Source organism: Ambystoma mexicanum, chromosome 1p, assembly GCF_040938575.1.
Source record: "Ambystoma mexicanum isolate Mex_15411 chromosome 1p, UKY_AmexF1_1, whole genome shotgun sequence".
NCBI lineage: Eukaryota > Metazoa > Chordata > Amphibia > Caudata > Ambystomatidae > Ambystoma > Ambystoma mexicanum.
The window spans coordinates 762,046,201-762,070,820 of NC_090921.1; the positions used below are offsets into that span (position 1 = coordinate 762,046,201).

At 43.0% G+C, this 24,620-nt stretch overlaps 2 protein-coding genes across 5 annotated transcripts in view; one reads left to right on the top strand and one right to left on the bottom strand.

Annotated features, from left to right (window-relative positions):
* The window catches only part of THEM4 (thioesterase superfamily member 4), a 781,652-nt gene that overhangs the window by 615,291 nt on the left and 141,741 nt on the right, over nucleotides 1-24,620 (bottom strand). For both annotated transcript variants that reach the window (XM_069650901.1, XM_069650885.1), the window contains exon 2: nucleotides 13,338-13,580. In XM_069650901.1, coding sequence (XP_069507002.1) covers nucleotides 13,338-13,413 — 76 coding nt within the window. In that variant the 5' untranslated portion in view covers nucleotides 13,414-13,580. The remainder of the gene's footprint in view (nucleotides 1-13,337; nucleotides 13,581-24,620) is intronic.
* The window catches only part of LOC138580361 (uncharacterized), a 253,475-nt gene that overhangs the window by 133,534 nt on the left and 95,321 nt on the right, over nucleotides 1-24,620 (top strand). The window lies entirely within an intron of this gene.

Sequence of the window (24,620 nt, forward strand, 5' to 3'; positions counted from 1 at the left end):
TGGTCAAACGATTACCCTCCTGGGTTGCTGGTGGTGTCCTCTTCCTTGGACGTCCTTGCAACTCATGGCCACTCACCCTCTTGACAGTGTTCAAGTGCGTTTCATAGCCTTCCTCCTCCACAGGCTCTCCTCACATTGATGTCCGATATGAAGCAGCAAATCCCTCTGGAGATCTCCAGCAGTTTCTTCGGATCCTTGTGTGTTTCTGCCACTTTTTGATCCGCATTTCTGCTTTTCAACAGGGTTCAGTTGTGGGGATGTGGGGGCTATTTGTCTCATGGTTATATCGCAAGAGAGATTGGTTGGCCTAACCTCTTTCTGGCTGCCCTCAGCCTGCTCTCCTCTCTCGCTCATTTCTGACTGTCTATCCGCGATTCACGATTGTTGTGCCTCCAACAATCTGTGCTTTAATGCCAGTAAGACGGAAATCCTTCTCATTGGGACCCCTGCTCCTGCTTTCCCTCTAACACTCTGGCCACTCTCCTTGGGCCATCTTCCTTCGCATTCCTGTGAGCAAAAAACCTTTGTGTCATCTTTGATTCCACTCTCTCCTTACATCACAGCAGACCTTGCCAAGAAGGCCCACTACCAGCTGCACCTCCTCAGAAGTATTCTTCCTTTTCTTACTTTCCCCCAAAAGCTCACTGTCTCCAGAGCCCTGTTTTCTATAGGCTGGACTACTGCAACAGACTCTTACTCAATCTGCCTTCCTCTACTCTCCCACCTCTGCAATTAATCCAGAACAGGACTGCAAGACTTATGCTTGGCCTCAAGCCCAGGGACCGTATCTCTCCAGCCCGGAAATCTCTCCCCTGGCTCCAGGTGGCTGCATGGATCAAGTTCAAGACCCTTTGCATTGTCCACAAGGCTTTCTGGGGTCGGGGCCCACACTACATCTAACTCCCTCTTCCAAAATACCTTCCTTCTCGAGCCCTTCACTCAGCCACCTCCAACTCTCCGAGGGTCAAACGCTTCTACAGGCAAAGAGTGGGGGGTAGATCTCCTCTGCAGGTGCCTCCCTCTGGAATGGCCTCCCTGCCCCTCTCAAACTTGTGCCGGACCACCTGAAGTTCTGCAAGCTGCTCAAGACCTTCCTTTTCTCCCTTTTCTCCTCTGCTTGCTCTCTCTCTCTCCGTCTGTCTCTTCCCTGCTGACCTACCTGCCTGCTACACCGATTGGTTGCTTGGATACCTCCAGAGTCTCCCTGGGTACCAGACTCCTCCATGATCAGTCTCCCCTGCACTGCCTCCAGGCCTACTGCACACTGAGGGGCTGTAGCTGTAACCTCTACAGCCCCCTGCCTCCTTGCACTTACCCAGAGCTGCACTCACTCAGAACATTGGTGACCTGATTGCACTTCCCCTTCCCTCTCCCTGGCACTTCCCCCCTCTACCTTCCGCATGCACTTTTGCACTGTCGCGCTTTCATAATCTGAATGACACACGCCCACATTTAAAGCATAATGGGTCATATATAATGGCCAAAAAAAATAGTTTGCATCTCACATGGGGATTCAATTGGGAGCAAGCAATATAATATTTCCTGGTTCACCAGATGTAAATCTTGCTTACTGGGTGATGCCAGACACCCAGGAGCAGCTATTCACGTGTTCCAGCAGGATCACCTCTCTTGTCATCTGGTGGCTTTTCCCTTTCCGGAGGAGCCATGACCGTGGACATCAAAGATAACTAAAATGAATGGTAGTGCAGTAGAGGTCGGGTAGCCAGAGATTTCATGGATGGGGCTGAGCCTGGGGGTCAGGCCTGACTCTAGGAGTCCATCACGGGCCGAGCATGGGAAATGGCTTTACAAAACGAGTGGGGGAGGGGTAGGGGAGTAGGGAGACAGGGTGGGACGACAAGGTCAAAAGAGATGGCGACAAACCACCAATGAAAATGCAATGTTTATTTTATTTAAAAATGTAACATTGGGCAACTTTTTTTTTTAAGTTGTTCACTGTACATGAGGGATGCTAAGTGTTTCTCTTTGATACAAAAAAAAATATGTTTAGTGGGCACACTGAAAAGGAATGAAAAGCTGATCATTTTTTAATCAACACCATACTCATGTAATTCATACATGGGTCAGAATGACCCTTTTGTGCATTAAACAAATATACAGTATGTCAGAATAACTACTGTACATTAAATAACTACTGTACATTATCCATTTCCACCATAATTATAAGGGGAAAATGGATTAAAAAAAGCACCAAGTGTTATTGCTGGAGTACCACGGGCAGTATTCAAGGAATACCACTACCATTGCCATTGTTTCAGTGGTAGTTATAATTAGACAGACTTCTAGCAATAACACCGTTTGGCAGTTACTTTCACCGATTCCTTTTGCTCTCTGCTTAAGAGATGACCCTGAGTGGAGGGTATCCTAGTGGGAGGTGTGGAATATAAATTGGGTTTACATGCTGATGACATTTTGATGCATTTTAGGAATCCAGTGTCCTAGGTCCAAACAGTGATGGCGATAGTGAAGCGATATGAGACCCTTTTGGGTTTTAAAATGAATACCGGAAAATCCATTCTGTTTCCGTCGAGTCAGATGAGGTGCGATGATAGACAAAGGCTGTCGGCGTTGGGGATGAGGATAGAGGAAGACAAGTTGCGTTATCTAGGTATATATGTAACAAGGGAAATAGGTGGGCTGTACGAAGCAAAGTTCTCACCACTTTTAGGGAAGTCATTTGATGACCTTGAGACACGGGGCAAATTCACAATGTCATGGTTCGGACGGTTTAACACTATAAAAATGAACTTTCTACACAGAATACTGTACTTGTTTCAGATGATCACGATTCAAATTCCTGATTCTATGTTTTGTGAGGTTAAGGGCTGCCTCCTGAAGTTCCTGTTGCAGGGTAAGAAAGCACGGGTGGCATATGAGGTTATGGTGCTCCCAAAGGAGAGGCGTACTGGACTTGCCGGACGTATACTGTACTACAAGGCGGCACAACTTAGAGTTCTAATCCCACATTTGAGGGAGCAAGGGGACTGTCAATGGGTGGTGGTAGATAACTTCCATGTCAGACCGGCGACGGTGGGCGAGTGGAGGGAGCAACGGGTGCCGAGAAACCAGAACCTGAAGAGATTAGAGAACACTGAATTTTAGGGACCATCTGGAATATATTGCAGAAGGGCGCTGAGATGAAGAGGGGGGGGGGTCATGACCTGGCCATCTCCTCTGAGTCATCTGTGGGCTCCAGGTGTATGAGACCAGATCCCGAATCTGGATAGGTTTCAGACTTGGTTTGAGGCAGGACTAACGCGGATTGGTCAATTGTGGAGAGATGGCAAGTTAATTTCGATAGTGGATTTGGAGAGGGAGCTTGGAATAGGAAAATTGTCAGTGTTTTCATACCTACTGTTGAAGGAGGGAAATACAGCTGAACCCTGGAGGGAAATGGTGCAGAGAGAGCTAACCCCCTTTGTGAAGGTTTTGAATTCTAATCGGGAAATTAAAGGTTTGATCTCAGACCTATATAGGGCCTTGATGGAAGTTGGCAGGGGGAGTACAAAATCCAGGTCAAGTGACAGAGGGAATTGGGTCTGGAAGTGGATGATGAATTATGGCATAGAATGTGCAGTAGGGCGTACAGAGTCTAGATTGCATGCAAGTATCAACTTCATGCGATTAAATGACTCCATAGCTGGCAGTACGACCCAGTGTGTCTCTCCAAAATGTTTCCAGGGGCGAGTTCTCTTTGCTGGCATGAATGTGGAGAACAAGCTGATTACTGGCATATGTGGTTGAGCTGTGACAAGGTTCAAATTTATTGGGATGAGGTGTTGGGGTGGATTAAAGAGTTGGAAGGGGTCCCCAGGACGAAAACGCTGTTATTAGTTTTATTTGGCCTTGAGGGTACTGAGGGGGACTAAAGCAGTCTGCCACATTTTTTGTTGTTGGTAGGGAGAGTGTGTTTAGCGATGCACTGGGAAAGATTATTACTCCCCTGTAAAAAGGAATGTATAAACACAGGGAAGTGTATATATGTGATGGAGAGGATCACAGCGGCAATACATGGGAGAGGGGGAAACCTTGAGATGGAATGGGCTGAATTTCGGACCAGATATATGCCTACACGAGCATGAATTGAGCAAGGCAGAGATGAAAAGGGGACAGCAAGAAGTGGGGAAGATGCTATTGAAAGGAGAATATTTTATATTGGGCAAAAGGATGCACGGTCTAATGTAATGTTATGAAATGTGAAAGAAATTCAGGTATTTATGTGGGGTCGATGAAACAGACATTAAACAGTGCTAGTTTAACTCGGGTCAGGCGGAAACGTTAGTGGTGGCGGGAGGAAGGCAAGGGATGTAGAGGATATATACGGTTGATCTTACAGTGGACCTTTGTTACGTGGTCCTTTACTCTCGGTTTAGGTTTTGTTATTGGCTGTACCATATCTTATAATATTGGAAAGTGTCAATAAAGGAAAATTTAAAAAATGTTGACAAAAGTATAAATACTTATATTTTGTGCACGTGTTTAAAATCCTCAGTTGAATTAGAATGACACTAAGTTATATGTAGATATGCATTTTTCTCCCAAACTAAAAATCATTGAAGGATACAGCACCAGTCCTGATGAAGATGAAGGAAAGTACTTTGTTAGCCAGGGAATGAAATGCGACACCTAACACAGCCTTATCCGAAGCAATGAAACAAGTGCAGATTTAGTCTGTACATGTCGTTTGCAAATCTAGATAGATTTGTTTAGAATTAATAATTACGGCTCATTTAAAATGTGGGATTATTACATATATGAGGAGGTAGCGCTTCTGAGGGGAGTGCATTTCACCTGGGAACCATAGGAGTCCTCACTAAGGGACCTCAAACCGCCATGTGCCAGAAGACCCTTTTTCAATTAAGTTCTATAGGATTCAGAGAATCGTACACACCCTCTAACCAACCCAAGGCATGAAAAAGAAACCTGTTCCTTTAAGCAAACAAAGGATTACTTACTTTATTTTCTTTGGTGACGCGGCAGAAGAAAGGGAATAGAGGGGATTACGCAAAATCATTGCATTTAATACAGTTTTGATAACACCAAAAACAAACATGTGTCCCTTGCATTGCAACCATGTAACAAGCATTGTTCTCATGCCCCAGCAAGGTCCACAGGAGATGAAAAGATGCAATCCATTTGCTATCAACACATGGCATTCAAGAGTAATGATCCCTCCCAGGGCAAACCCAAATATTTCCTTACTTTTAAAAAAAACACACTGGGCATATGGAGAAACATCTAGCAAAAAGCACTCAGCCTCAGGGAAGGGTCGATGGAAAAGATATTGCTAAAACCAGCCAGCTTGAATTCTAAAAAGGAGGCCAGTCGTTATGTTAATTTAGGCTATCCCAGAGAGACTGCATGGCCATGGGCACATGGTAAAACCAGAGAGCAACACCACCACACAGGTGCAAACTATCACACCGAAGCATACCCATTCAGAGATTGTCAGTCCAGGGAAGAACTTTGAGGTCGAAGGCAGATCCTGGTGGACAAAAGTACTGAGAGTTGGCCTGAAGGAGAGATCCAGCAGAGATCAGCAGCCCCTCAGAGACTTGCAACAGTGAAGGTCCACTAGCAAAAGGAAGCACCACAACAGAATGCTTGAAGGCGCAAGCCCTAGTTTATGGCAAGCTGAGAGAAGCCTGGGAACAGAGTAAGAGGGGTAACATTTTGGAGTGCAGAGCCAATGGGACTATTGTGGAAGAGAGAGAGAAAGGAAAACAGGAGAAGATTTTTGAGAATAAGGACACTGGGAACAGTGTGAAAAAGAAAAAGGTACCATATTGGTGCGTGGAGCCCAAGGCACTATTTTGGAAGAGAGACAGAAGGAGAAACAGGAGGAGACTTTTGAGTATAAAAACATATGGGAACAGAAGGAGAAGGATATCAACTTGCAGTATGGAGTCAAGGGTACCATCTAGTAAAAAAGAGAAAGAGATTGTGTATGGGAAACTAGCAGTATGCTACGACAAGAGAGTACTGTGACAATAACAGATGAGGTTTCAGAGAGGAAGATTAGATTGGAAATAAGACAAAGGTCGGACCTGGGAGAGTGAAGTGAGGGGTACCACTTGGAGATTAGATGAAACAGACCATTTACCCAACAGAGCATACAGACGAATGAGACGATTGAATAGGAGGAGGATAGTGCAGTGTTGACGAATAAGGAAGAGGAAGAGGAGATCATTGGAAAGACTGACGATATTGAGAAGAGATTCCATCCAGAGGCAAAGGGTTGAGGGAAAAAGAAGATAGAAGGACATTATAAGGAAAGATGAACAAGGGGAAATACTATAATGGAGGATACATTTAGGACACAGGCAGTTCCCCTTTTCTTAGTAGAGTGCAGAAGGACAACCTGGGATTAGAGGGGACCAAGGAGAGTATCAGAGACACTTGAAAGGAGAAGGCAGTGAGTGGGCCGGGTGAGCTTACCAGCAACAAAACACTTAATGCCCCAGCAGGCTAGAAGTTCCAAACTTACCACCCTAGGAGCCCCAAAGGGAGGAGACATAAGAGACAGAGTTCTGGCAGTCCCCCAAAGCATCAGTCTGCCTAACAGCCAAAGGACCAGAAAAAGTGCTGAGAGATCAGATCACACACCCCTTGGAGACACCTGCTGGAGAATAGACGCCCTCCTTGAGGAGACAAGACTTTGTCTGAGACACTTATTATGTTGAACAATGGGATCACTTTTGAAATGTGGACTTTTGCTTCTGATTATCATGTACTTTTGATTATTTCTGTTGAACTGTGAAACCCTGAACACATTACCAAGATGCAAAAGGAGAAGACACTGTTCTTTTTTAAACACTGTGTTAGAAGCCAGATTGGGATTGTTCGTTAACTGTAGACATCCAGCACTTTACCTATGGCCACCCTTTTCATCCCGACACTTAGTATTGTAGGCAACAAATGTCTTGACACTGTAAATAAATACTGAGAACATATCCTTTTGTTTGAGTCTTAATTCTGGTAGCCCAGTGACAAGCGGACTAGTCACACATAACATTCATAAGCTTCACATAATTTTGCACAATGTCTATTTTTTCTGCCTTTAGATGTGTATATTATATCGGCACAAATTAAAGATTTCAGTCAGTCAAATGGATTTATTTCAGTACACATGACGCTCCATACATAATCACTAAGTTTCATAGCAATATCTGTTACATTTCAGTTGTTCAAGAATAATACACAATGGGCCTCATTAGGAGTCCGGCGGTAACTGCGGCGGTAAAACCGCCTGATTACCGCCAGACTCGTATTACCATTCCACCTCCGTGATTCCCGGAATTACCGGGACATTACAACCCCGGTTTTCCGGGAATCACGGAGGCGGAATGGCGTTAATCCCCATTCTCATCGAGTCCTATGGGACTCGATGGGAATGGGGATCATGGAAACACCGGCAGCATCTCGTAATGCTGCCGGTGTTTCCTCGGCCGCCTGCAGGCGGGCGGTGTTAAACCCCCCAGGTCAGACCTGGCGGGAACATCACCTCCCGCCTGCAGGAGTCGGGATCAGGCGGTCCGGAAACAACTGTGGCGGAGGGTTTACCGCCACCGTTATTTCCGGACCGCCTAAGTTATAATGAGGCCCAATGTATTTACATTAAAGATAAATAAAGAAAAAGATTACACTGCGTTTATTGCCCAACAATAACTAGGTTGAATAGAAAAATGCTATTGGGAAACCTGAAACATTTTTATATTCTTGATTTTAAAGGACAGCATGTTTTGCTTTTGGGGCAGAGGGGGGAAATACAGCACTTTGTATTTGTATTTTATTTGTAATTTATATAGAGCTTTAAGCCAAGGTGCTGTACATAGTGATCATAATCAGTACAAAAAAATGTACATGAAAATAATCAAACTCATACATCAGATTGAAGAAGATAATTCTTCAAAGTGGTGCGAAATAGAAAACAAGAATTAACAGAACAAAGAGAAAGTGCAAGAGCATTACACTGGAGGGGAGCTAATAAAGTAAAAGTGCAAAACCGTGACCGAGCACACGGAGAACGAGGAACTGATAAAAGAAATTGAGATTGGGAACGAAGAGAACTAGAAGTACAGTCAAATAAAACAAGTGAGGCACAGATACTCAATCGCAAGACCATAGAGGGATTTAAAAACAAGACAAATAAAATGTAATTTAAGTTGAGATTCGAAAATGAAAGCCACCCATGAGAGGATAAAGAAGATGAAATTGAATCTCGAGGAGAAAGAAGATACAAAAGGCGAATTGAAGCATTAAAGAAAGACTTAAGATGTGCAAGGCGAGAAGCTGGAAGACCAAATTGAGATTTAGAACAGTAAAAAAGACGCCCGAACATTAGTGAGAAGATCAAAAGTTTAGTGGCTCAAAAGTTAGAAAAGGACGTGCTTTCCGGATATTATACGGATGATAGCGACAGGCATGTGAGGAGACAGAGTTATGATGAGAACAAGATAAATCAGAATCAAGATAAAGTCCCAAATTGCAGGCCGTTGATTAAATAGATAGCTGAGAAGGGGTAAGCGAAATATAGGGAGGAGGAGAGGGAGGGAGAATCGTGTTAGCAGAAAAGAAGAGAACCTTAGTTTTAGCCGCATTTAAGACAAGAAAGTGATCAGACATTCAAGAATTAATAGCAAGAAGACAGGCAGGAAGATTATCATGAATGAAAGAAGTAAAAGAGAAAAGGGAAAGGAAATGTTGAGTATCATCTGCATAAAATGATGGGATATTCCAAAAGATGAAATAACTTCAGCCAGCAGTATAAAGTGAAAAGAGAAACGAGAAAAGGACCCAAGACAGAACTTTGAGGAACTCCATGAACAAGAGATAAAATATCAGAAGAAGAACGGGCCCAAGATACCAAAAAAGTACGATTAGATAAATATGAACGAAACCAACAAAGAATAGCACCAGAGAAACCAAAGGATGAACGAGAAGACAATAATAGAGTGTGATGATCCACAATGTCAAAAGCAGCCTACGAGTCCAAAAGAATAAAAGAAGAGTGTATTGCGTAACCTTGCTCCTTGCATAGTAGTTCCAGGCAGATCACTGGATGGAACAATTAGGGAAACTCCTATTGTAAAGCACACACCATGATAATATGGATGGAAAGCTTTCCAGACAGCAAGCAACTTATGGGAAACTGGACTCTGCTGACCATGGTACCCAACGGTCACAGATTAGAAAATAATCAATCTGGATAAATAAGAACAGGAGGAAAGAGGATAGTCACAACTTCAAGAGCCACAACAAGAATCCACGAAGAATAAAGAAATTGTTATTCTTCATAAAGGAACTGTCAAAACCTGTAAATGTAAAAGAAGCATTTGCATGGGCTCAATGGTGTAAAGTTTACATAGGAGCATCTCGGAGTGCAGGCTTACAAAACAAAATGTATTCAATGTCCTCACACAGCTGCAATTCCATTACCTAGCATTCACAGGCATTCCGATAATGAGCTAGGTACACAGCCTTTGTTACTATAAAACAATTAGTTAATTATTTTAATCACCTGTTCCTGATTGAAGGAACCTACCAATACCTGCTTACAATTTCTTTCCTGAAACAAACACCATAGACAGGCTGAATATATGCTCTGAAGAATGTATCTAACAGAACTCCTCCACCCCTCACTATTGTACTGTTGCCATGTCAGTGTTGGTCCTAGAGCTTTTCTATGTGTGTAGGGAACACTGGATCTTCCAAAGTCAAACTTTCTTGCAACAGGGGCGTGTCCCAATTCTTCACTCCACCATGCACTGCTGAAATTGAAACCTAGTTTGCTCTGCCAGGAGTACACTTTAGGTTTCTGAAGCACCCTGAGTGCAACACAGAGGTCATTAGTGCATACAGGGGACTATACCTGGCTTCAATACAAGAATATATAGAAGACGATTTGGCACTGGATTTATGGAATGTTAACGCCCCAACATGTCCATTAATATATTTTACTAAATTCCTGGCTGTGAAACAAATTCTGGTTAACATATAAAACTGTTACCTTTTGCTATTGGGGTAGTCATAAATGTGCTAAAATCAATTTTAATTAAATCCAATGAGACCAACACATGTTACTTTTAGGGTTTGATATGAATGCTTCTGCCCCAAAAAAAGAAATGTCACAATAGTAACTCAATTTTAGCCAGGTTGTTTAGCAATCTTGTTAAGCAGAGATTCCTATAACATGATGCTTGGAAAACTGCATTTATGGGTGCAATCATGTTTTCTAGAGAGGTTAGAAAGTTGCAAGCACTGTCTCTTTATGAAGCATGTATCGATTTCAGAGAGGCATGGCTTTGTTCTGCACAATTCTCAATATAACATGTTTTGTCACATTCTACGACCACAAAAAGAAAAAGCCTAGTTCTCCATGTCTATTAATCAACCTTAGTGAAAATGTACCGGGCAAGCGAGAATCGAAGACCTCCCCTTTCCGCGGGATAGTATCATGCAATCATGTATTTCACACTGTTGAGGACTGAAGTGGTTCTCCTCCCAGATGGTAGTCATGATAATTACAGAAAGGTAGCATCACAAACGTTTAAGAGGTACAGCTCAATATGTAACTTTGACAGGGCAATCAACTGTGCAAACATTTCCCACTGGATGCATTATTCAGAGCTGATGCCCTAACTGCCCAAGCAGTCCTTCTCAACACAGTTTGTTTGCAGCTTTCCCGTGTGTGTCAGGTCACCACCTGGTAAAATGTTCTAGGGTGGTAAATTGTGCACAACACCATGGTCACAAGTAAAGCCTGGATCAAAAGCAAGTTACACCTGGTGCATTACATGTTTGGTGCCATCGGAGAAACCCCTGATGCAGAAACATCCTTTTTCTTGGTGGTCAGAGTTGTTGGAATTTTTTTTTAAAATATGTTATTTATAATTTCAAACACATTAAATGCCATACAGCATATTACAACCTTGTTCCCATCAGAACATATGCACATCATAAACCACTATATTAACAAGAATATAGTAATGTTCCAGTCATAATCTACATAAAATTTGCATTAAAATACAACAAGCTAAGCGATACGCATGTTCAAAACTGACTGGCAGAAAACCATCATGAAAATAGTTACAAGAATATGACGAACAAACACTAAAAGGGGGAAAGGAAGAAAGAAAAAGAAAAACATGATTCCACAGTATATGACCAAATAATACAGACCCCAATGTCTTATGATCTACATATCGATTCAAGTTATCCATACATTTCATTGAAAGCCAACCACACACATCATCATATAAATCAGATTGCTCTCTTTTTTATACATCACTTTCTCGTAGTTGGATAATACAAGCAAGTCATTTACTTGCGTACCAATGTACCAATGTGAGGTTTTTTCCTAGTTTTCCACACCCTTAAGATTTGTTTCTGAGCTACTACAAACGCAGTGTCAATCCACATTACCAAACCATAGTTGATTCCGAAGATACATCCATCTAGAAACAGAATTGTATGCTCAGGGTGCCTAGGAATACAAATGTTTGTAACCATATCTATCTGATCTAAAACATCAACACAAAACACAGCCATTTTGGAGCAATTCCGTAACATTTGCAGCAATGTCCCTCTCTCCTTCCCACATCCCAGCTTCATCAATCATCCATAAGACCCAATGAGTGCATCTTGTCCCGGGTCCAGTACAATCTGCCCAAAATGTTCTGCCGTACAAGTCGCAAATTGTGCTCCAACTTCACCAGAACTGCCCTTCTAGCCGCCTTCAATCATTGTTCCTGAAGTACCTCATGGCCTAAATCTGTACACTATTTTAACTGCAGACGGTCCCAGCCACCAGATATCCCAGCTTCAGCTGGCATAAGTCTAAGAAATGTGGACGCCTTCCGAGGAGGGGAATCAAAGATCTTGCATAATTCTGGTCTTTCAGCTAGAGGCATATTCATCATATGAAGTCTTTGCATTATCAATGCAATCTGATCTGCAAATGTTTTCCTCCCCCTTATAGCCAGATTGTATTTCCCATGTAATCCTTCAAAGATAATTACATGATCACCTTCTAAAAGATCATCCACTTTCAGTATACCCTTGGAAAACCAGTTTATGCACTATATTTTGGTGAGTTATGTTGTGAATGGAGGATTTGGTTACCCATATCTGGCTAAGCATAATAATGGTTTTATACTCAAGAAATCGGTGCTTTATTTTAGACACAATGAAGTGGTTTCCCCCATTTGGTTAACTATGGAGGCTCAAACAGCTATGCCTTTTGGATTTACAATATCTATTCTGTGACTAAAATACGACAGGCTTCTCAGTTATTGCCAACTGTATTGCTAACCCAGAGAGTGGTGCTTGCTTGGTTGAAGAACAATCACAATATCTGGTTACCCACAAATGCTTCTCTATGGAACAATCCAGCGTTTCAAACACAGAATAGAATGTTATGTTGTGAATTTGTTATTTTAAAAGCAAATGTTCCACAGTCAAGTCACTCTGAAGAAGCAATCAACATTTCAAGTGGGTGGGGACGTTCTTCTAATAAAGCGACAGAAAATGTAACTCATGATAAAAGAGAAAACTAAATTATACTGTTCCACTAAGGAACCAACCAACAATACTGAACCATTCATTAACATTTACAAATCACTTCAATATTGGAGCAATGTCAATTTATAAACATGCACACTGCACTGTATTATGCTCATGAAAATCGACGGCATGTCTCTCCCGATTTCAACCAAAAATTCTGGTACACTGAACTGCTGCTGTTTTTAAACTTCGTATAATTTTATAAACTTAATCAGTCACGTTTGCATTTATTTCCTTAATTACCATAATTATTAACATTACATTTAGCGACATGCAGGTTTCATTGACACATGTTGCATACTCTGTGCATCATCAGAATTGTTCACCCTGAAAATAAACAAGGGTACATTTTCCCTGGCATGGAGACAAAAATTAAAGGTACAGGTTTGCTGACTGAAATAATCTCTGAGTATGCAGATATATTTCTGTCCCCTGGTCTCTCAGCTCCCATTAAAAACAGACATAATTAATACTTCAAATCAAATCCCATGGGATACAAGTAACATTTGATCTATGATGGATTCAGTCTGTTTATATACATCCATTAACCAAGAGTTGGGTTTGACAAAGGTCAGATTCGTCCCTTTCCTCTTCACGAAAGCCCACGGGGAATACTCCTACATGGAATGTTTACAACTAAGAAGCACTTCTTAGAGAAGTGATTCAAATAAGCTACCATGAAAACATATCCATATAACAGCATGAAAACTAGCAATATACAGGACATATGAATGTACAAACTGCATACATACGATCATCGTCCTTGCTTGACTGCAGCATGGTGTAGTCCGATATAGTCCGAGAGACACTTGACAGAAGGCTGGGCATCTGTGGAAATTAAGTGTGGACTGACCAAGGCCAAAGACCAGTCTAGCACAATTCCTCAACATGGCTTCAAATCGGCCGTTTTCAAAAAATGTGTGTAGAAACAAACGAGTCAGCTCAATGCAGATCTCCTCAAACACAGACTCCTCAGCTGCCTGGAAAATGTTTTCCTAGAGAATGGGAAGGGGCGAGGAGAAAAATAGGAATGACGGATTACTTAACTCCAGTGCAAACAGCATCTATTTAACATGTCAACAAGTGTGCCAAGAAAGGACACGTTTCAAGGGGTTGCGGCCGGCTGACAATCCAATGGGTGGAACGTGAAAAAAGATGTTTTTCGTTTTTTCACTGTCAGGGAAACCCATACATAAACACCTACCTGAACATATGCTGCTTGCACCGTGATCTGAAACTAGAACTTAAGCTGTCATGAATAGAATTCAGTAAGGTATTATAGCAATAATCACATGCTATGTGGACTTCACCAGCCGGTAACAGCCCGCAGCCAAAGTTATAGACCCGAGCAAAGCAAGCGCCTTAACACCGGGCCCCCGTCACATTACTGGGTGAAGCCCGCAGAACACGTTATTATTGCTATTGACAGGCCAGGGCAAACCCTTGAGGTGCTAATAGCAATTGGGGGGAAACAATAGCTGTGCTGCTTTATTTGCAGCAGTGGCCAGGAAGAGTCAGGATTGCCACAGAAATGGAAGGCTGGGCTCCGCTCTGAGCCACTCTTCACTTTCCATGGCTTGAATCGGAAGCCAAGCGGACAGTGCGGTCCGGGCAGAGGAGCCCTTTTCAGGTAACAGTTGGATGGGGTGGGAGGTGTTGAGGGGCTGGATTTGGGGGAGGGAGGGGGGAAGGGTAAACAGCAGCGCAGGGTTGATTGCGGGTGGGCAGAGCACTCTGGTTGCTCCTGTAAGGAAGGCATGGTATCAACAGTAAGACAGACACAAGTGACCACAGTTCAAGGGTGTTTATTGAACTTCAAAAAGGGTATGAAAAACCCCTATCTAATCCTAAATCTACAGATGGAGCAAGCTACGACCATCAAATAATAATGACGTAGTACACGTGGTGTCTTGCCAAAATAAAAGGGACTTTGTGCCCAAGTCTCTTTGTCTTCCAAAGTCTCTTCTTGCGGAGGGCCTGATGCAACAAACAAACAATACGTTATTTTACTCTCTCTGAACTTCAAACGTACTCAATTTCTCAGGTGATTCACTATTCACCCCAGGTCCCCCTCAGCCAGGCTCAGATCCTATTTTAACACAATGTTCAACCAGTCTCCCTCCACCGGGCTTGGACCAATTTAATTCACTTCAACACAAACTTGCTTTATCAGAAAAGCTTTCAATTGATCTCCCTCGTTCGGGCTCAGACATACCTTTCTCTATTTTGTCATCAATTTATTCAATTTATCTTCCTCGTTTGGGCTCGGATCAGTCTTCTCTAATTTGTCATCAACTTGCTTGGCAGTATCAACATCAAAGATTTTCGATTGTGTGCAGCATTTTGCTTGACTGGTCGCAGGACCACTTCGTTGTACAGTTCTTTGCCACTCTTTCACCTTTCTCAACTCTCTGCTGCTGCTTCCTAGTGTGCTTTGCCTTGCTCAGAATGTGCTCTCGTGCTCCGCCTTTTATCTGTGTGGGGAAGTGTAAAGGAAGTCAGGTGTGTGTGATGGTCAGTAATTGCCTGACCCTACCTGACCATTGTATTGGGGCATGTCAGCTATACGGTTCGGGTGTCAGTCAGTTTTCTCTCATAGCGAGCTGTCCATGAGAAAGTGTTCGAGTTGTGAAGGGGCAAGGGGTTTGAATTCCTAAATATTCTACCTGGTAGGATGGGGGTAAAGGTGTTATAGGGAAGGGTATACCGTGTCTCGCCATCCGGTGTCCCACTCCCACTCCCCGAAGACCCCTCACCCAGGTGATCCTCCCGCACTGGTCCACCCCCAGGAACTGGATCCAAAAGTGATGGCCGTGTCCTGACCACCTGAAAGACAGATCCCTGGGGACCAGGGGGTGAGGCACCTTCAGGTTTCTCACACTCTGAGCCCGGCTTGCATTGTTAGATTAATATATATTGGCACATGTGCAATAACAATAACCCTTTCAAATAGAAAATGTGCATTATAACAATTATAGTGCACTTTTCAAACCTAAATGGCACACGTAGAACACAAAGTGTGCAATAATTTCAATCTATATTGCAGACCCTTTTTAAAAACCAAAGCATTGTAACACAAGCTATACAATCAACTTTGTTGCTGAAGCAGCAACTGGGTACACGTTCCCACACCAACAGCGCACAACTTTAAACGCATACAAAGAAGACAACCATACGAAGGACAGCAAAAGCTTCAAAGTTTATTCATTTGACAAGTTTATATATAATCACTAAGGTAATAAGAACGTTTGCATCAATAATACATTATACACACTGATAATAGCATCTAGAAAAATGCAACGTATTGCGTGGAACACTACCAAAGAACAACATTTTCGAACAATACAAAATGACCTAAACAAAACTCACAACTGCACATTAAAAATGAATGCAGATAATGTTACAGTATATACCACTCTAATACATTATGTATGAAATGTTAAAGGTTCCAGCACAGCGCATTGTTGCCACCTGCATGGTCTCTTGGTGCTCTGGCAGATCAGCAATGCAAGGGGGGATGTATGCCTTCAGTAACATTAGAAATAAAATATTGTTGTCACTTGTTAAATGTACTCAACTCTAAAAATGCTTGAATTGTTACTTTTTATGTTGTAGTTAAATATCCAATGTAGATAATGCTGAACCAAAAAATTTGATTTTTTCGTTTGACTTTAAAAAAAGGTTCATACAAAACTATACAAACAATATGTAGAGTAAAATGTTATTCTTTGACAGTGCATTTTCAAAGCAGAACATTTCCCCTAAATAATTTAAATCTATATTGCAGACCCTTTTTATAAAAGAAAGCACCCTTAACTTTAAGGACATCGAGTGACCATGCAATATGGTTAGCCAGAAATGGTACCGAGGGATCCATTCGAAGTTTACAAAACCTCTAAAATACTGTAACCGCATACTTTGCAAGACTGGGCATTGTAATAGATGTATTAGGGATTCTGACTCCGACCCAATTTTACAGAGTCTACAATATCCCTTTGATTCCTCCAGAGGGTTATGAATAAAGATGATTTGGTTTGTTTTCATAACATTGAATCTAAACCTCATAAAACTGTTCCTCACACTTCTGCTTGGATACTTTATGAGGTAATTCGCCATTACTCCAGGGAGTTTTTGTGGTGAAGCAACTTGGGAGTAAATGCGAAATCCAGTATTTCCAGCCTGTTTGTCACAAGAGTAATAACTGTTAAACCCATTTTATCCAGGGCCCTCTGACAATCTTCACGAAGATCCTTTATAAAGCTTTCTGTGTCATTTACCCCCAAGAGGTTATAAAAGGTCCAATCTGGACTAGAATCACATTTTCTTAACAGTGACAATCTTTTCCACAATACAATGCTGGAAACTGATTGATGGCCCAGCTCATATCTAATGATCTGTAAATGAACACATTTAGGAAAATCATACTCTCTATTACCTTGAATCCCGACATTGACCATCTTGGAAAATATTCTAGACCATAACATATGCATGGCAACACTTTCAGTCTGTAATATTCACAACATGGCACAAGGGAGCATTTTCCATACTCTGTCTAGTTGATGCATTTTTCTAATCAACCCCAGCGCCTTGAATTCAAATAGTTTCTAAAGAAGATTTTTGTATTCTTTGCTACAACAGGGTATCCCAAATATTGCATGTGATCTTTGATAGCAAGTTCATTCTTTTCTCACTACCATCAGAACTTAGAAATGTTTAAACGTTGCCCTTTAGACAATCTCATTATCACTGTTTTCGTGGGGTTAATTTTGAGCTTAATAGAGTTCATATATTCACCAAAGGCAGAAATCAATCTTTGCAATCCAATGGGTGTGGAATCCACCAAGATAAAATCATCTGCGTAAGCCGGGCAATTTATTCTTAATGACCGAATTTTAGGAGACTCTAGAGACTTTTGGTCAAGTACCACTCCTACATCTGCCACATACAAGTCTTGTATGAGTCTTGTACGAGTCTTGGGAGAATAGCTCAGGGGAGGATAGCTCAGTAGCATTGTGCTCGCCTTGGAAGCAAGACGATACGGAGCAACAGAGGTTCAATCCCCGGGTCTGCGCTTAGAAACCTCTGGGTATTAAGCATGTTATAAATAACCTATCATATCATATCATACACATTGTACAGCGTAGGACCCAAGATACATCCCTGAGGAATACCATTATTTGTAGTGAACGCATGGGACACCACGTTTTCGGAGTTTAATCTAACTTTCAAGATGCCTTTGGGCCAGGCACAATATACTTTCATCATGGAATCCCTATGTAAATGCATCAGGATACTCAGTAACCCTTTTGGCATACCATACCAACTTTCTCCACAACATCTTTCTATTCACAGTGTCAAATGCCATGCTGAGATCCATTGATGCAATAAACACAGGAGAGCTCGACATAGACCAAGCCAAACCCTGTAAACAGCTGAGCAGCAGACCCCCACAATCTGTACCCATGTTTTTACGAAACCCCATTTGTCTAAAATCAACGATAGGTTTCATTGTACACCATTCCTCTATGTGGTCAAGCACAATTGCGGCAAAGAATTTCGAGATCATGTCCATTAATGAGATGGCTCTATAACTGAATGGTAGAAGTTTAGAGCCCTTCTTATATATTGGTATCATGTGAAATAGTCTCCAAAACTCTGGGATGTCTTGTAATTCAACTATATTGTTGAATTGGATGTGTAAGATTTTGGACCAAAGTCCCACATTTTGTTTCAGAAGGGTATTAGTTAAATTATTCAGCCCTCCTGTTATGCTTGATCTAAAATGGCGCTGGTGCGCAATGTATTCTGGGAGCGCTTGGAGCCATGATGGATATTTACTTCATACCGCAGTGAAAAGCTGGACACATTTTGCTGAGTGTTAGATTCACGGTGCCGAGAAAAACATGCTTTCCAAACCTGGTATGCGGTCAAGGACATTTCTGCTGGGAAAGCTAACGTTGTTATGGCTTGCTACTGTTCTCCGTGGAGAGCGTTTTTAGAGAAGGGAGGCACTGTGCTTCTTGAGGGAAGCTCTCGATTGACCCAGCTGGCAACCGACGGCTGTTCCTCAACTGCGCAAGTGCAATTTCCAGAAGGTTCAAGAATTGACTCCCCTTTGTGGAGTGTGTATATATGCGGAAGCCCGGAGGGGGTCAGGTGAGACTTCAGCCGGAGAAGGACGCTTACGTCCGGCCTTCCTGTGAGCTGTGGTACTCTCGGCCTGGCTGTTCCCGGGGTCTTCCAGCCGCTTCTGGGCGAGATGAGGAATTCTGTTACGCTCACGGTGATGTATTTCCTTTTGAATTCTTTATTTCTTCTTCTGTGATTTATGTCCATATTATTTTTGTGAGTTATTTCTATGTATTTCTGAGCTTTGAATAAATAGCCGTATAAGAGCTGATTATCTTCTAAGAGTGCGTGGCCGTGAGTTATTGCGTCTGTCTACGTTCAAAGTATTTGCTCTGTAATTGCATTGGTGATTTATGTTTGTTCCGTGCACTTTGGGGAGAGCAATAGATTTTTGGCATCACGAACAGGATGCTTGTGATGAGTTGTGCAGAGTATTCAAGATTCTGTTGAAACGTAGATAGGATTTGGTTGTCATGTAAGTGAAGTTTTTGAATAGTGAAGTTTTTTTTCTCTTGATTCAGTGTGTGAGTGCCTGTGGGAGTGATTGTAGCGTGGAGAGAAGAAAATATATAGATTCAACGAAAAGTCATGTTTTTGGCTTTGTTAAAAGATGGCGTGCCACGCGAAGAAATTGATGTCATCGAAACCAGAGTAATGTTTGAATTATACAAAAAACGAGGACTTGCAGCCAAAGAGCGCTATAAAGAAGTTAAGAAACAAGTAGTCACCACGCCACAGGGGGACATCTCACCTTCTGCTCACCCTGCAGAAGAACAAGACGAAGGGTCTATGGGAACACCTTCCCCGTACCAGCCAACATATGCTGATTTGAGAAAAGTGGTGAGTGCGATGCTAGAGGCGGAGTCGAGTCACACTCATTCGAAGTTTGACTAGGGCTTCGGCCAAGCTCCGGCAGCGTCTGCCCGCATAAAAGTGGATAGGCGGCCTCATGTTGATAACCAGGACTAATGTCTGGCAGAGGGACTCCCAGAACCCCCCTTGTCAATTTGCATAGTTAAGTAACTTTGGGTCTCACCCTAAGTTACTAGGGGAATCCAGACGTGGACCCCTTGCTCACTATTCTTAGAGAGGCACAGCTCCTCCCTACTGATGAGGTCCAACCAGACCGAAACACGTGTCTGGGGATGCTTTGGTACTCTTGTTCAGAGGAGAATTGCCTAGCATTTCGGTGCTGGACTGCCCCAGGGCAGGACAAAGACTGATATGTTTGGGATATTTCTTCTCTGTGAAAGATAGTGAGCTAAAGACTCTGGGTAAGTCCCTCGTAACCAGGACTAATGTCTGGCAGAGGGACTCCCAGGACCCCCCTTGTCAATGTGTATAATTAAGTAACTTTGGGTCTCACCCTAAATTACTAGGGGAATCCAGACGTGGACCCCTTGCTCACTATTCTTAGAGAGGCACAGCTCCCCCTACTGACGAGGTCCAACCAGACCGAAACACGTGTCTGGGGATGCTTTGGTACTCTTGTTCAGAGGAGAATTGCCTAGCATTTCGGTGCTGGACTGCCCCAGGGCAGGACAAAGACTGATATGTTTGGGATATTTCTTCTCTGTGAAAGATAGTGAGCTAAAGACTCTGGGTAAGTCCCTCGTAACCAGGACTAATGTCTGGCAGAGGGACTCCCAGGGCCCCCCTTGTCAATTTGCATAATTAAGTAACTTTGGGTCTCACCCTAAGTTACTAGGGGTATCCAGACGTGGACCCCTTGCTCACTATTCTTAGAGAGGCACAGCTCCTCCCTACTGATGAGGTCCAACCAGACCGAAACACGTGTCTGGGGATGCTTTGGTACTCTTGTTCAGAGGAGAATTGCCTAGCATTTCGGTGCTGGACTGCCCCAGGGCAGGACAAAGACTGATATGTTTGGGATATTTCTTCTCTGTGAAAGATAGTGAGCTAGAGATTCTGGGTAAGTCCCTCGTAACCAGGACTAATGTCTGGCAGAGGGACTCCCAAGACCCCCCTTGTCAGTTTGCATAATTAAGTAACTTTGGGTCTCACCCTAAGTTACTAGGGGAATCCAGACGTGGACCCCTTGCTCACTATTCTTAGAGAAGCACAGCTCCTCCCTACTGATGAGGTCTAACCGGACCGAAACACATGTCTGGGGATGCTTTGGTACTCTTGTTTAGAGGAGAATTGCCTAGCATTTCGGTGCTGGACTGCCCCAGGGCAGGACAAAGACTGATATGTTTGGGATATTTCTTCTCTGTGAAAGATAGTGAGCTAAAGACTCTGGGTAAGTCCCTCGTAACCAGGACTAATGTCTGGCAGAGGGACTCCCAGGACCCCCCCTTGTCAATTTTCGTTAAGATTTTTTGAGGGCCAGGAAATATACAAGGGGTGCGAGCATTGATAGACACCGGGGTGGAGGCCTCTTTGATTCATGGTAATCCAACACGATTTAAAGGCAAACAGTTAACTATTACAGGTCTAGGGGGAAAGGAGACCCCCGCAGTACAAACGAGAGTGGAGATGAAAATAGGCAATTTGAATAGGCAGAAATACCAAGTGTTGATTGTCCCGATTCCTGAATATATAATTGGCTTTGACATTTTGGAAGGGTTAACCTTGGGACTTGGCGGTAAAACGTACCAGTTTGGGGTGAGTGCATTAATTTGTACACCCATTACCGTAGGCAAATTGAAGATGCCCCCAGTACAAGTGCCAATGGCAATCAAGCGAGTAGCAATGAAACAATACCGCATTCCTGGGGGGACCAAGGACATTTCAGACACCATCAAAGAATACGTGGAGGCGGGTGTATTACGCCCTATTACCACCTCATGGAACAATCCTCTCTGGCCTATTAAAAAGGGAGATGGGTCGTGGCGGATGACGGTGGGTTACAGGGAGTTGAATAAACACACTCCTCCCTTAGTGCCCGCAGTCCCAGCTGCTATTACATTGATTGAAAATGTCCAAATGTTTGAGGGGACTTGGTATGCAGTGATCAATTTAGCTAATGCATTTTTCTCCGTGCCAATTGCTGATGAGTGTCAAGAACAGTTTGCATTTTCGTGGAGTGGACGTCAGTACACTTTCACGAGGCTACCTATGGGGTACATACACAGCCCGACGATCTGTCACCGGCTGGTGGCAGAGCACTTAGACAAGATACTGTGTAAACCTGACATACAAATCCCTCATTACATTGATGATATTTTGATCCAAGGCACGGATGAGCACAGTGTGCAAAGCCAGTTAGATGTCCTTATGGAAGGATTGAACAAGGAAGGGTGGGAGATTAATCCGAGTAAAATTCAAGGTCCAGCTGAAATAGTGATATTTCTAGGGATTCAGTGGCACCATGGGCATCGAGAAATGGTGCCAAAAGCCTGTCAGAAAATACTTGAATTCACTACTCCAATGAACAAAAAGCAAGCTCAGCAGTTTATAGGACTGTTTGGGTTTTGGAGACAGCACATTCCTCATTTAGGGCAGATATTGGCCCCTCTCTACAAAGTGACACGAAAGAAATACGAGTTTCAGTGGGGGGAAGAGCAGCAAAAAGCTTTTGAGATGGCGAAAGACACCGTGCAGCAGGTGCTTGATTTATGGGCCTTGAAGGAAGGAGAAGTGGAATTAAATGTGTCTGTACAAGACATTTATGCTAACTGGAGTGTGTGGCAGAAACAAGACAGGAAACGTGTACCATTGGGATTTTGGAGTCGTAAGTTGCCTGACGCTGGTAACTCGTACACTCCATTTGAGAAGCAATTGCTTGCGTGTTATTGGACTCTTGTTGATACCGAGCAGATGACGGTGGGCCATGATGTATTTATGAGACCAGAAATACCAATTTTGCAATGGGTACTGAGCTCTCCTAAAACGCATCGAATTGGACATGCTCAAGAAGCCAGCATAATTAAGTGGAAATGGTATATTCAAGACAAAGCCAAATCAGGAAAGGGTGGAGTGGCAAAATTACATGAGCAAATAGCCAATATACCGCCCTCAGATTATATACCACCGGAAGTATCTGAAAAACGTGAGTCTCCCGTGAAATGGGAAGTCCCTTACAGCGATTTGACCGTAGAGCAAACAGAGCATGCCTGGTTCACAGATGGTTCAGTGCGATACGTGGGAACTGAGCGGTACTGGAAAGCAGTGTCGTACAATCCCAAAACAAAAAAGATGTTGACAACGACAGGGAAAGGGAAGAACAGTCAGTTCGCAAAACTCTACGCAGTTTACCAAGCATTGAAACAAGAGACCCCTGGTCAATGTTATGTGTACACAGATTCATGGTCAGTGGCGAATGGATTGTGTGGTTGCCAACTTGGCAAAGGAATGGATGGAAGATTCATTCAAAAGAGTTGTGGGGAAAAGAACTGTGGCAAGATATTGCAGAAATGCTATTGCAAAGTGAAGTCACTGTATATCATGTGGACGCGCATTGTGCCACAGATTCATTAGAACGTTGGTTTAATTCTGTTTCAGACGAACACACCAAGATTTCATCAGTGGATGCAGAGGCTCAGGAAGACGATTTGGAGGGTTTGGCCAAATGGGCCCATCAGAAATGTGGGCAACTTGGAGAAAAGGCTACTATCAGGTGGGCACAAGCTCGAGGAATTGGTCTTCCTTTAGAAATAGTGAAAACAATCATTCTGCAATGTCCCGTGTGCCAACAGCAATTACATAGACCTATAACCCAAATTGTTCGAGGCACATTAAGAAGAGGAAAATTACCAGGTCAAATTTGGCAGATTGATTATATCGGTCCCATGCCAATCAGCAGAGGTTGTCAGTATGCATGCACTATTGTGGATACATACTCAGGATATTTGATGGTTTTGCCGTGCAAACGTGCAACCCAACTGAATACCATCAGGTTGTTAGATCAGATCATATTACATTATGGAGTGCCTTTGCAAATTCAAAGTGACAATGGGTCACATTTCAAAGGCAGACTAATCCAGGAATTTTGTCAGGAAAAGAGCATTGAGTGGGTGTATCACATCCCCTACCATTTAGCTGCTGCAGGGTTCATTGAACACATGAATGGGTTATTGAAAGAACATTTGCACAAATCTGGAGATGGCAGTTTGGCAGGATGGCGTGATCGTGTGTTTGATGCGGTGCAAGTATTAAACAATAGGCCTGTATATGAACATGAAACTCCTTTGATGCGTTTAATGACTCCAACTTTACAGGTTCAACCCAATTCAGTCAGAGAAACACGATTATACTGGGAAATTACTCCAGGTTCTTTAGCTCCCTATCGAGCAACTCCAGAATCAGCAGGGGTAGATTTGCATTCCCATGAAGAAATCAGATTAGATCCAAGAGGAATAGTTGTAATTGAAACAGGAATTGGAGTACAGATTCCCCCAGAGCATATGGGATGGATTGCCCCTAGATCTGACCTAGCATTAAAGGGAGTTCAAGTGTTGGGAGGGGTAATTGATGCTGATTACCAGGGCGAGATTAAAGTCATCCTAATGAATAGTGGGGATCAATTGTTATCAATCCACAAGGGTGATCGAGTAGCCCAATTGATAGTCATTCCCATTAAATTGTCCATGATTAAGAAGGGGGAGCTTCCTACAGTGTTAACTACCCGTGGGGACCGCGGTTTTGGTTCTTCAGACAGTATGGTACCGGTTGCAAAGGTGTAGGTGGAAAAGCCAAGTGGCCCACCAGTGCCCGCAGATGTCATTGCATCAGGCAAAGATCAAGTAGTTTTAGTTATGGAGCCTGGTAGAAAGAAATGGCAATATGTACCCGCAGACAAATGTTACCTGAGAGAGTGATGTGCAACACTGATATCTCTTGTCTGGGTTTGCTTTGTAGATCCTGTGTCTGGTTGGTGTAACTGTGGCACTAAATGGACTCTATTTGGCCAAGTTAAACAGTCTGCTTCTACCAATGAAAAA